Source organism: Buteo buteo, chromosome 19, assembly GCF_964188355.1.
Source record: "Buteo buteo chromosome 19, bButBut1.hap1.1, whole genome shotgun sequence".
NCBI classification, from domain to species: domain Eukaryota; kingdom Metazoa; phylum Chordata; class Aves; order Accipitriformes; family Accipitridae; genus Buteo; species Buteo buteo.
This window is the reverse complement of record NC_134189.1, coordinates 3,224,460-3,236,837: the sequence shown is the minus strand read 5'-3', so window position 1 is coordinate 3,236,837 and position 12,378 is coordinate 3,224,460. Positions and strand designations below refer to the sequence as shown.

Sequence of the window (12,378 nt, the reverse complement as noted above, 5' to 3'; positions counted from 1 at the left end):
TGGTGGGGTTGTTTTGTTTTTTACACTTTAGGGATTTGCTTTTGTATTCTTCTCTGCAGTCATGTGAGAGATTCTCAAATAACTGAAGCCCAACAACAGTGAGTCGGATGGGGAAGGGAGAAAGACCGTTAGTAACTGAACTTTCATTACAAATATTTAAGCATTAGCCACTATTACCCATGAATTTCTGATTAGCTGCGAATAACATTCTCATCTTGAAAAACTATTACGTGATTTAAGAAGTCAGTAGAGAAGCAGAGACTAAACATGGGAAAACATCAATTTCCATAAATAAAGTTTCATCAAATGGAAAAAAGTGTTTATATAATCAGATTCAGTACGCCCCAAAAGCAGCCTTAATGTGCTTAGTAGTCACACCATGCAGCTAGAAGCTATTTAGCTGAATATACTAATGCACTAGGATCGGTGGAAGGTGCCCCTGCCTCCAAAACAAGAGCGCTAATATTGAAGAATATGCTTTATAAACCTGTTTTTGCTCCAACACTTGGAAAAACAGGGGTTTACATCCAAAACTTCTAATAGGTGACAGTCAAGAAACCTTCCTGGTAAACAAAGCACCACTGCTTTCTATATTATCATTGGTTAAGTTCCGTGCCTAGTGTTGCAGAAAAAAGGTTCTACACTATCACGTTCTACCTAAAGAAAAAAAATTTGCCCTGACCAGTATACCCAAGATCCTCAGAAAATTTAACTTATTCATCTCTATAAACCCTTATAATCTGGTTCCAAGTTTAAGATTTGTAAAGAATTGTTTCATAGAGCACTCATTACCAATTAACATTCAAAGGCTCCAGGTTTAAATCCTCTCTGGTAAGGTCAGTGCTACTGTTTAATCACAAAACTGGAGCAAAATGTGAGCTGCAGGACTTTTTGGAAGAATCAAAACTTAGGGGGAAAAAAAAAAAATAAACTTGGGCAAATCACCAGCCAGTCCAACTTAGGACTGTTTTATTCTCCTAGGCAGACTGCCTGTCCTGCTTTGGTGGTTGAAATTTTGCTCAAGGATAAGCAGTGGAAGAATACTTAACTCAACCCCATGATTCTATTTTCCACACTTAAAAAAAAGAAAAAGAAAAAAAGAGAATGTTTCTAAATACAGCTACTGACAGACCACAGAAAAAGCCTTCATATGTCTGAAAGTTTGGCACATGGAAAGTTTTTTTTTGGTTGGATTCCAGAAGTTACTTATTACTATGTGTGCGCACACATGTGGTATGCCTGCGTGCAGAGGTGCCTTCTTATTCATATACTCTACACACATAAGACATGCCTACACATTAAGCTACTATGGGAGAACTCTTATGTAGAGATATAATGGACACATTTGGCATCTGGCTTTCGTTACACAGATCACCAGTGAACATTTCCAACGTGTTCAGCTCCGGCTAACAAGCTCACAGTCCTGGAACACCCTGTCTGCAGGGCAGTCTTCCCCCCAACCTTTCCTTGTAAACTGCAGCCACATGTTGCTGCAGGGAACAGAGAGATAAACACCTAACTACACTTATCTTACTAGGAACACCACACACACTAGACGCTTATGGTTCTAGGAAAGCCTGGTCTAGTCCTACTGCTCTGAAGGAATACTTCTCAAATGGTGTATCTGGGAAAATCCTGCAAGAAAAACCTTAGATGCAAACTAGTATTGAGCACAGAACACAAGTATTCTTGATATTACTTTAGTCTCCAATTGAACATCCTCACAAAAGATTACTGTGCACCACACAAAAAAAAAAATAAAATCGTGAATTGTCTATGGATTTGTTTTAGCTGCAGAAAGTGATATTGGTGTGGAGTGAAAAGCTGCTCAAAAAAATCACACAATGGGACAGAAAACGCATTCCTGGTGCAGAACGTGCAGTAAACGTGCAGCTCACCTACGAGGATACAACTGACGAATTCGGCAATAGTCCATCGGGGGAGAGGGAGGGGGAAAAAAATATAAGTGAGACATCTTTAAAGTCCTCCCACCATCACCACCACCCTCCTTTCATGTGCTGCTAACGCTTGGCTGTTTTCCACCCTTTTAATGTTTTCCTACAATTTCAAAGTTTTCAGCTGATGTCCACTAGCCTATCACTGTGTTCTCCAGTTTTGAGACAGTATACATAATAGCCAGACCTAATCTATAATGATACAGAGGGAAGGAGACAACTCCTCCATGGAAGGATCAGTTTTAAACTGCCTAGACTGGTTATAAGCAATACATCCGTGTGAAAAATCAGTACGGGTGATGCTTCATTTATAACGTCTCTTGCCCATGCACTTGCCCATGAATCCAAGAGGTTGTGGATGAGTTTATCCCCACTGTAGGTCCACTGAATTCAAACGAGTTATGACTTAGAACAATGTTCCCTGGCTTGCAATTTTTGACAAACTTTTATTGTTTCATAGTTCACTGTCCTCCTCAGTCCCCTGATAGATGGTAGTATCTAGGCTTTTATTGAGCAATATAGATTTTACCAACATCAGCCAATATATATTTATTGTCCAAAGTCAGCACAGCAATAAAGCATCATTAAACCTAGGTCTTACCTGGTCTTTTTTAGTCTTGTGTGAGGAAGCAACATGAGCCAGATATTGAATGACCTTCTTGGTGTTCTCTGTTTTACCAGCTCCTGATTCACCTCTGTAAAAAAAAATCTGCAATTCATTCACAAACCAGACGTAGGGGGACATATTCATATTTCTAACCCCAAAAGGGCTACAGAGCTCCTTAACTGCATTCTGGCCATTGCAGTACCTCCCTCAAAACAATAAAAAACAAGTTGTACTGGCAAGCAGTAGCAGTATAGCTGGACTGCAGGCTAGCCCTCAGCCAGTTTGCAGTTGGGTGCAGGTTCCATATGCGTGCACAGAGGAGGGAAGGCAATAAAGAACTATGCTTTCTAGCCACTTGGATACAAAGATTGCCAAGTGGCTGAGGAATAACTCGGAGGCTGCTGTAGAGGTAGGAGTGAAAGGTAATGAAGTGAATCTTTCAAAAGGAAGCCTCCTGGCTGCAAGAAGAAACATACCAATTCCTTAAGAACTTAGGGCCAACCAATTTTGCCGTGCCTAGAAGAGAAACTGCTGAATCAAGAGTATCTGTTACTGTACCAGCCTCATCAGTATGAATGTACTTAAACATAACAGCTGCATCAAATCTGAAGGACTTCTCCAAGCCTATTCCATTGACAAAGCTGTATTTCTTTAGGAGTTTGAGCACAGGGGCTGTTTCAAAACCTCCCTTCTTCCTCCACTTCTTACAAAAATTATTCTGCAGAAAGGATTAAATATATACTGGAGGAACTGTAGTGGGACCTTCCTTGACTCTCCATTATCACCTGATTTTCTGAGCCTACCCCCAGCACTTACAAGAGAGTCCTCCAACCCAGAACTTAAAAACACAAATTTTGACATCCAGACAAGCTGACAACTGTAAATACTCACGTGCAAAGGATGGACTGATCCTCTCGATCTGGAATGAGATTTAAAAAAAGTAGTCAGACTAAGACTCTAAAATTAAACTTCTGTGACAGAATGAAATCAACACCAAAGACAAATCCAGGCACTAGTAAACTCTGACAAGTATCTTCAGAAATATGGCCAGGTAACCCCTTCTCTGGCAATAAACGCCAACCTCCCACCATATGCCCAAGTACAATGGCACCACAGCAATTTAGTTTTCTTCATCCAGAAAGAATATTGTATTACAATTCTTCTACAAACAATACAGAAGTCTCCCACTGAATGTTTCCTTACCACAGAGCTACAGTTTGACGTACATCTACTTGTTCCTCAGCCCCCTCCCTGCTATTACACTGAGCCCATACTGACTTACAAAAGTTATCAGCAGAGCAGTGGAAATGGAAGGGGGAGGGGGGAAGTGGGACAGCAACCATTACAAATCCCAAAGTGCCAAAAACTCACATCAAACAGAGGCTTTCACCCCCAAAACAAACACTGGAAGCTTGGTGAGAAATTTTTCTTACTTAATTTGTACAGAATGGACTTGAAAACTACAACACTGAGCAGCAGCCCAAGTCCTCTACAGCTGATTTGTTTGTGACACCATCCCCTGTTGTATTAACACAGCAGCTGGTAACAGTAGAAACCTTTTCTTTTCCATGTTGACATACCAGTAGACTACTAATTCCTGTGCTCAATTCCCAGCTGTGGATGATAATATCCTTCCAGTTAGAGAACTCGCTTCACCCAGCCTACCCACCACTATCTTCTCCCACACCTTTAATCTCATTTCAGCTTTCACCTATGATTCCACTTCCTCATATGCAGTCCAGACTAGTCCTTCCACCATGCCTTCACCCACTGTTCCTCCACCACTTCTGTGTGAACACACTCCCCTGTTTCTGCCTTGGTTTCTGTGCCCTCCCCCTCCAGCCTGCATCCTATTCCTCCCCCATGCCACCAGGACCCAGCTGGGAGCGCTGGGCAGACTGGAGAGTGCCCGTGCCTGCACCACAACAGCCTTAGTAGCTTGTAGTCATCACAGGGGCAGCGAGACCTGTTCAGACATGGAACAGACCTGGGCACAGCAAGTCATTCACAGACAGTCCACAAGAGTTATTGGGGCACTCACAGAACAGACTGTGCCACCAAACTCAAAATCCCCATTAGTTTGTAAGTTATCCATTTGGCTGTGGTTTTTTGGTTTTGTTTGATTTTAGGTGGGGTTTTTTTGCTTCAGATCAAGACCAGAGGACTATCAGATCATCCAGTCTGAGAACCTCAGTAACACAGCAGTTAGATTTCATCCAGTTATTGTCATTCTTTCCTTTTTCCATGCTGAGCCCCAATTTTGTGTTGGACCGAAGGCTAATCTCCAAAGAGAGAAAAAGCAAACCTCTAACATCCATGAGAGTATACTATTCACTGGATTGCTCTAATAAATTATTTCAGCAATTGGTAACCTTCACCTGTATGTTTATGGATGTGACTGTCTCCATATTTTAGCTACTGGTTCTTTCTATTCCTTTCTCCAGTAGCTTAGAGAACCCAAGTGCACTCAGTATTCTCCCCACCAGAGAATACTTAAGACAATATAATTGAGTCACCATTCAAGTTGTTTTGCGCAACATAAAGAGATTGAGCTGTAATTAGGGAAGGCTTTACAGTCAGATAAGAGTTCAAGCACCTGAAACCACTTTCTATACCCTTAAAACACAGCTGCTGCAAGTGAATTTAGCATTTCAGTCCTAGCATCATGAATGCCATATTCATCAAGAAAAATCTCCTATAAACTCAGTTTATAAAGAGAGAAGTATGTCTAGCCTTTGGACACATTTTCATGGAATAAGGAAAGCAGGTAAACCTACCAAATCTGAGATTCTATCTTTTCTTAGGTTATTCTGAAACCAGTAATGGAAACGTTAGGTTCACATGCTACAGGATAGGCAACTCCTGCTCTTAAGCTTCTTTACTGGAAACTGACCGTACGCAGATGAGCACAAAAAAATAGAGGAAAATAATCTGCTTTATCCCTGTTAATACTGTTCTCAGAAAGAGCTGATCAGCCCTAAGACTGGAAGAAAGCAAACAGAAGAAAATAATCACTCAAATGGTTTTGGCCCGGAAAATTCTTAAGCATTCAAAACTAGATACTGCAGCTTTACCAGCATTGCATACTCATTTTTTTAAGTGCTGACTTTTATTGATTGCCTTTAAGATATGCACCCCTTTTGCTGAGGGACAGGCTACAAGTAGATATTAGCCAGCTCCGAAGGCCCCTCCCATTCGAGGTTCCCAGTGGGTCAAGGGCTCAGGAGGCACACACCAGCCCTCTGCATGACTGGGCACTTTGAGGGTGGATCAGGGGAATAACGAATGACTCATTTATGGACTGCCTAAGGAAATGTATTCTTCGGTAGTGGGACACCTGGGTGCAGTTCTCTATCACCAAGCAGCTATGTGAAAGGACGAGATTGTGCCTCTGAATAACATCTGACTTTTGAAAGCTTGACTATAAACAAGCAGCCCACTTGTCCTAGAAAAGGTTATACTCGCATTCAGGTGCTACAGAGGCTCTTCTAAGAAGCCAGTTTGAGAGAAGGGGGGGGGGAGGAGACAATAACCCTAAGGAAGGCGCTCCTTATTCCTGGTAGCCAGCTCTGGTCTTGGAATTATGAGCTGGGGCTCCTCAAACAGGCAATGCAGCCCCAGGCACTTGAATAGCACATGCCTTCCCAATCCCTCTCCTCCAGAAGATCCTTATTCCAGCAAAAAAACATTGGTAAGCAAACAGATAAACCGACTGCCCAACAGAAAAAGAGATCATCAACATCAGATAATACTAAGCAGCTCTTTGGCACCGAACACTTTTTGATCATGACAAGTTTTGTCCTACTTCGTCGAGAAGCTATTTCAAGCCTCATTCCAACGAGGTAAGGTAGCAGCAGCACCCCGGAGTGACCCGAGGAAGTCCTAAAGGGGCAAGCACAGGATTTTTCCACACCTTAACAGAGAACAAGGTGTTGAAAGGTGCTCAGGCAGGAAAAGTCACAGACAGTTTTCAAAATCTTCTTGGCACTACGTTCTCCTCCCCCAGCATACTTTCCCGGTGGCCCGCTGCAGCTGCGTTAGTCACCTCTGCTTTAAGCCAGCAGGAACGTACCTGCGAGTGCAGGCAAGTCACCGGCAGCGTGCAGACACTGCCATAAAAGGCAACATTCCTGTTTGCAATCCGGGGGAAATTCTTTCCCAGGACTGCAAAGCAGCAGTCACTGGGATAGCTGGAATTCTTCTAATTGTGTACAGACAGACAACTCAAATAATGTGTTGAGCAACAGGAAACTGGAGCCGACCAAAGGGCCAAAGAGCTAACGCATACAAAAGCGTAACTCTTAGATACACTTCCAATTAAGAATTGCTTTAAATGCCAATATTCATTCTCTGTACAATACTGACTTGTGCCATCACGAATCAGAGTTCAGTTGCCCAGACAAGAGGCCACCTCCACCCCTCCTTTTTTTTTTTTTTAAAAAGGATCATTCGACATGGGCGTACTGCACAACTTCAGTCAGCACTTGCCTTTACTCCATTGTCAGTTGTGCAAGCAACCTACTCAGCAAAAGGGAATGTGCTGGGTACCATAAACTCAGTTGCTTATAATAACACAATCAAGAAACGCCTGATTAAAAGAAATCTGCATCTGCTTTTCAATCCTAAACAGAGTCACTTATTAAAAACAATCCAGAATAACAACTCATTAGTTAATTATAGCAACAGTTCTGTATTTCAGACCAGCTGGCAGGGAAAGCTTTTTATCTAGGCGCTTCTTTAGCTCTCATCACCATAGTATTCAAGTGATCATAAGCAGCAGCAGCCTCAAGCACCCAGAAATTCAGGAAGTAAAACATCCTTCAAATTTAAGCTATACAGCAGTATGGTATAGTAAGATCAGCAGATTAATTTTACTATATAACAAGAACATAGTATCTAACTCATTCTTGACTTTCTTCAGTCCAAAAATAAAAGAGCACATTTTAGACTGCTTCCAGGACCTTTGGCATACATTAAAAAATTAATTCAACCAAAATTTGTTTTCACAAGAGAGACATCTTGTACATAAAAAGTCCTCAGCCAAATATTCTACTGCAAAACAACGAATCTGAATGAATGCTGAACTACTGTGGTCGAATATATTGGCGTAACTGATAAATTAACAGAGCTTCAAACTCTTGAATTTTGTTTTTAGATGTTTTGGGATGGGAGAAGAAAAAGGTTGGGAGGCTGGAAGAGCATGTGCGATTTAAGCTCCACATCTCAGTTTCAGAACATCCTAGCAGGCCTTTATCACCCACTTCCTCTGCATGAGTGACTCCAGTTTCAAGCCCGTTCATCTCCATAAAAGGAGAAGTAATATAGCATTCACAATGGTGACATCATCTCTCCGGCTAAGAGGAAGTGTAGCTGAAAGGCAAAGGCTTGGTTGGCTTGCAGTCCCCTGCCTATAGCTGACTCATTAAGGCTAAAAGCTTAACCATAGCTCAATGGTACCACCCACCTCCTAACCACCGAGCGTCTGGCGGAACTGAGCAGCCTGGCCCTTTAGGTTTCCGTTACCATACTGCTCCCCCAGCATCGCGGTGAATGCCTCTAGCCCAACTTAGGCAACTAGCTGGCTGACCAAGTGAGAGTTGACCTAAAGCAAGAATTAGTCTTAAATGCATTTAAGTGCTTCAACCGTGCAATCGTTTCAGTTCCTCAATCTCTCCTCAAACTTCTCTTCTGACCTCAACATAAATCTTACAACCAGTGTCGTTCCTTCAGGGCTCTAACACAGGAGGAGCCCCAGGCACTTGACACACTGTGCTCCTCACAACCACCCCACTGGCATAAACTCTAATCAAATACGTTCACTGTGGTGCTTTAACCTACATGTTGGTTTGAGTAGGATCAAAAACACTCCAGGGGAACACCAGAACAGAGCCTGAGAGCCTGTTTCTGCATTATCATTTAAGAAATGCATTATAGAGAAGTTTCAAAATGCTAATAACCTATCATCAAGTAAAAAAAAAAAAAAAAAAAGAAATCAAACTAAGGACAAACATAGCATATCCAAGACAGCCTCAACAATAGAACTTCAAGATGTAAAAAAAAAAACAAAAACAAAAAAAACCAAAAAAAACCCACAACAACAACAACAAAAAAACAAATGGAGAAAAATCACTTGAGTTGGCAGGAACACTGCAGTGCCAAGATTCAGCTTTGCATTAGCTGAAGTTTGAGGACAGTCACAAGAAGAAAAGAAAGTTTCATTTCGAAAAATGAAATATATCCTACTGGGTCAAATGCAAATGTTTATTTCCCCAAGCCATTTTTGGACTAGAGCCCATACCCCTTTCTCTAGCATTCTTCAACTGAATCTGGAGATAGCAAAACAGGAAAACAAGTTAGTCTGTAATTTTAGGTTACACAAATGTTTATGAAGTTCTGACACAAAAGACAAAACTGGTATATAGCCTGCAAAAGCTCAGGCAGCTCATCATACTGAAACAGTGAACTGTAGGAAGACTGACAGCAAGGGCTGAACCATTACACAAGTGACTGCCAGAGAGCTCCTGCTTTGGTTTACAGGAATGAAGCAAAAAGGGTGTGGTAACTACTAAAAAACAAGTGGGCAACGGACTCTTTTTTAGCTCCTTGTTCTATTGAAAACCACATTGAGACACAGATTTTGAGAGCTGCATTTAGAAATCTCAAGTAATTCAAAGCATGTAAAACATTTCTTAAGACAATCAGAAACTACGTACATCTTTTCTTGCCATTTGTATACAAAGACCATCAAAATGAACATCCTCCATAATTAGTATCCAAACTTAACATTGCCCTTTGCATCAGAAATTTGGACAAATCTTGGAAACAAACTAGTGAAACCACAGGCTATATTCTTTTGAGTTTAGTGGAAACAGAACTTGACCTATATACGCAACTCGAAAGACATCTGTGCCTCTACATAATTTGAACAGCTCTGTCAATCAAGTATCCCTGAACTGGTAAGCACACACAGAATACTGTACAGAAAATAAAGATGCACTTTGGAACAGTGCGATATACAGTGCAGCATAGCAGACCAATGCTAAGAAGCAAGATGAGAAAGACTTGAGACCAAGGAAGTTAAAACAGAAGTGTTCTACTAGCTCGGAAACTTAAGAACTATGTAAATGTCTAAGGTTTAAAAATAAAATACTTCAAGGTCATGTTCTATAGAAGCAGACCTAAGGACTGTGAAAATGACAACTGGGCCTGAGGTGCATGTGAAGATCTACAACAGCAAATGATTTGTCTTACAATAGCTAACACTGTTTCCTCCCATAATGTAACAAGGCAAATAAAAATCATGAAGTTACTATGCTTCAGCATTTTTTCTTTTAATCACCAAACCCAGAGACTACCTAGCTCCCAAGTGAATACCAGCAAGGCGCTGGCTGCACAGGCTCCTTTGCAGACTAATCCATCAAGGTCAAGGAGGGTTTAATCACTGCACAATGATTTAAGAGTTTTGTTCAGTGAACCGTTAGGAGCCCTACACTAATACGTGGAGAAACTGGATGAGAAAGAAGATGGAGTAAATTCATTAGCAATGTGCTGTCTATTTCCTCTCCCACCTGTCTCTTAGTTGAGGAGGTGGAGCTTTGGAGACCAGAATAACCATTCTGATCTAACCTACTACAGAAGTTTCAGACACTGGCATTAAAACAGCCATCATGCTCCAGATACCAATGACATTTCTAGCTTGTATCAGTCTTTGACATAGAAAATTCCCTGTATGTGTTCCAAATGGACAAACAGGTGCTGTTTAACAGCTTTAAAATATGTTTTTCTAAATAGATCCTCTGGAGACTATGAATTGAGTTAAAGAATGTACCCCTTCAGTGTACATCTGTTGCGTTAGAATAATGATTTGTTTGCTCAAGACACCACTCCACTTGCAGGCACTGTGCTTCAATCATCAGCACCAGAAGAGTAACTCTTCTGAAAGCCCTCCGACCTGAGGCTTCTAGCATTCAGGTTACCCAGGGAACAGAAACATTAAGACAAATGGTTGCTTTCTCTGAAAACAAAAATGTTACACTTTTTCAGAGTTCTGCTCTTGAAGCACAGGAAGTCTCTCTAAGTACCATGCAGCAAAATAATGTTTCGTCTCAATTCCAAGTCTTAATGTCTTCAGTCAGAGAAAGGAGGAAAAAAAAGAAAGAAATTGCTTTGAACACGTTCTCCACCGTGTTATTGCTTCAAGGAAGTACTTCTGATGAAATTTAACAAAAAGCAATTTAACCTCTTGGAATAAATAAATGCCACATGACATTTTTGTGAATGGACTAACCAAGGTAGACACAAAAAGAGGACCAAGCTCACCCATAGTGCATCAGCATAGATGCCTGAAAAGGGTTAAATAGTTTCTGGCTTAGCAGAGGTTGAAATAAAGCTCTCATCTTCCTCTCCCTTCCCCATTCCTTTCCTGATGAACGTCCCTTTGAATGGCCTGCTTATTAGAATACCATAAATTGACTGAAAAGCAAAAAAAAATTCAGAGTCCAAATCAATTAACATGCAAGGCTTTTCCACTCTGTCAGCTTAAGAGATAACTATACCCCATGCTGACAGAAGTCAGAGTCAACAGCTTGCTATCCTTCTCCAGACCATGAAGGATTCCCAGTCTTCAGGGCTCTGAAAGTAACCTAGGGAAGGCAGCCTAATCCTAAATGCCTCCGGCTCATGTGGAGCACTGTACCCTTTCATCTTCTATTCTCTGTACAGATTCCTGCCATACCACTGGCTGCTGCACCAAGCCTCCCCCACTGCTAAGCAAAACTGAGAAAGTGGAATAGGAATGTTGCTTTCCATTGCCCTAGAGGCTAGCCAGGACCAGAGACACTGCAACAACTACCTCACCTTCACTCCCAGTAGCAGACATTGGAATGCTACTGTTATCCTTTGCAATAAGGAAATAAGGCAGCAAATAACCCTAAAACAATCTCTAGGGTTCTTGCTAGCACACATACGCACATGTGAAGCAACACACACACAAAAATCTTTCCAAACCTAGTTAAACAGGTCAAAGCAGGCTAGTTCAAAAGCTAACTGGGAATGATATTCACATCCAACAAGCATTCAAAAAGGTCAGCGACAAGATATCTCAAACCAGGCAAAGAAGAGCTGGGGTAAACCTCTAGACTGTCAATTCCGCTGAGAATATTGCATAGCTGGAATTGTTCTGAGAAAGGTAAACACTCCAGCAGAGCTCACAGCAACTTTCCTGTGCTAGGGAAACAGAGGCAGGGCTGCCATTCTTTAGCTTTGTACACCAAAGCAATTCAAGTGGGATTTTTGAGTTTTAGACATCACTCAAGCAGTGGTCTGATGGAAACACCTTCTCTTTTCAAAAGGAAAATAAAGATCCATGTAGATTATTCACTAGCTCTGAACCACCATCAGACCAGGAAAGGTCACCTGTCCCTTGTTGCAGAATTACAGCTGTCTGGATATCCACTGCCACGTACTGATATACCTGAGAGGGATGAAGGACAAGATGCATGCACGTGCAGTTCCAAATGGTTTAACTGTTGTCTATAGAGGGGAAAAAGACTTCTTCAGTCTCCTTACAACAACGCCAAAGAAACTGTTTCTGATTTGACATAGACAAGATTTCTTTTTAGGGAACAGTAACTCTGGTAGCGTTTAAGAAAAATCTATGTTGGTACTTGAGCTGACAAGGAGTGGGCAAGGTAGAGAAGGAAGTAATAAAGGAAGCAAAACAGTGGTAAGAGGTTTATGGACAACCATGCTGTCACATATAGTACAGGCAGTGCATCTGTCCTTGTCTTTCATGGCAGATCCATTCTTTGTCTGAGG

General features: G+C 41.5%; 1 protein-coding gene across 2 annotated transcripts in view; it reads right to left on the bottom strand.

Annotated features, from left to right (window-relative positions):
* MYH9 (myosin heavy chain 9) overlaps positions 1-12,378 on the bottom strand; it is a 72,369-nt gene that overhangs the window by 36,404 nt on the left and 23,587 nt on the right. For both annotated transcript variants that reach the window (XM_075051374.1, XM_075051375.1), the window contains 2 exons: positions 3,454-3,481; positions 2,557-2,650 (listed from right to left, as the gene is read on the bottom strand). In XM_075051374.1, coding sequence (XP_074907475.1) covers positions 2,557-2,650; positions 3,454-3,481 — 122 coding nt within the window. The remainder of the gene's footprint in view (positions 1-2,556; positions 2,651-3,453; positions 3,482-12,378) is intronic.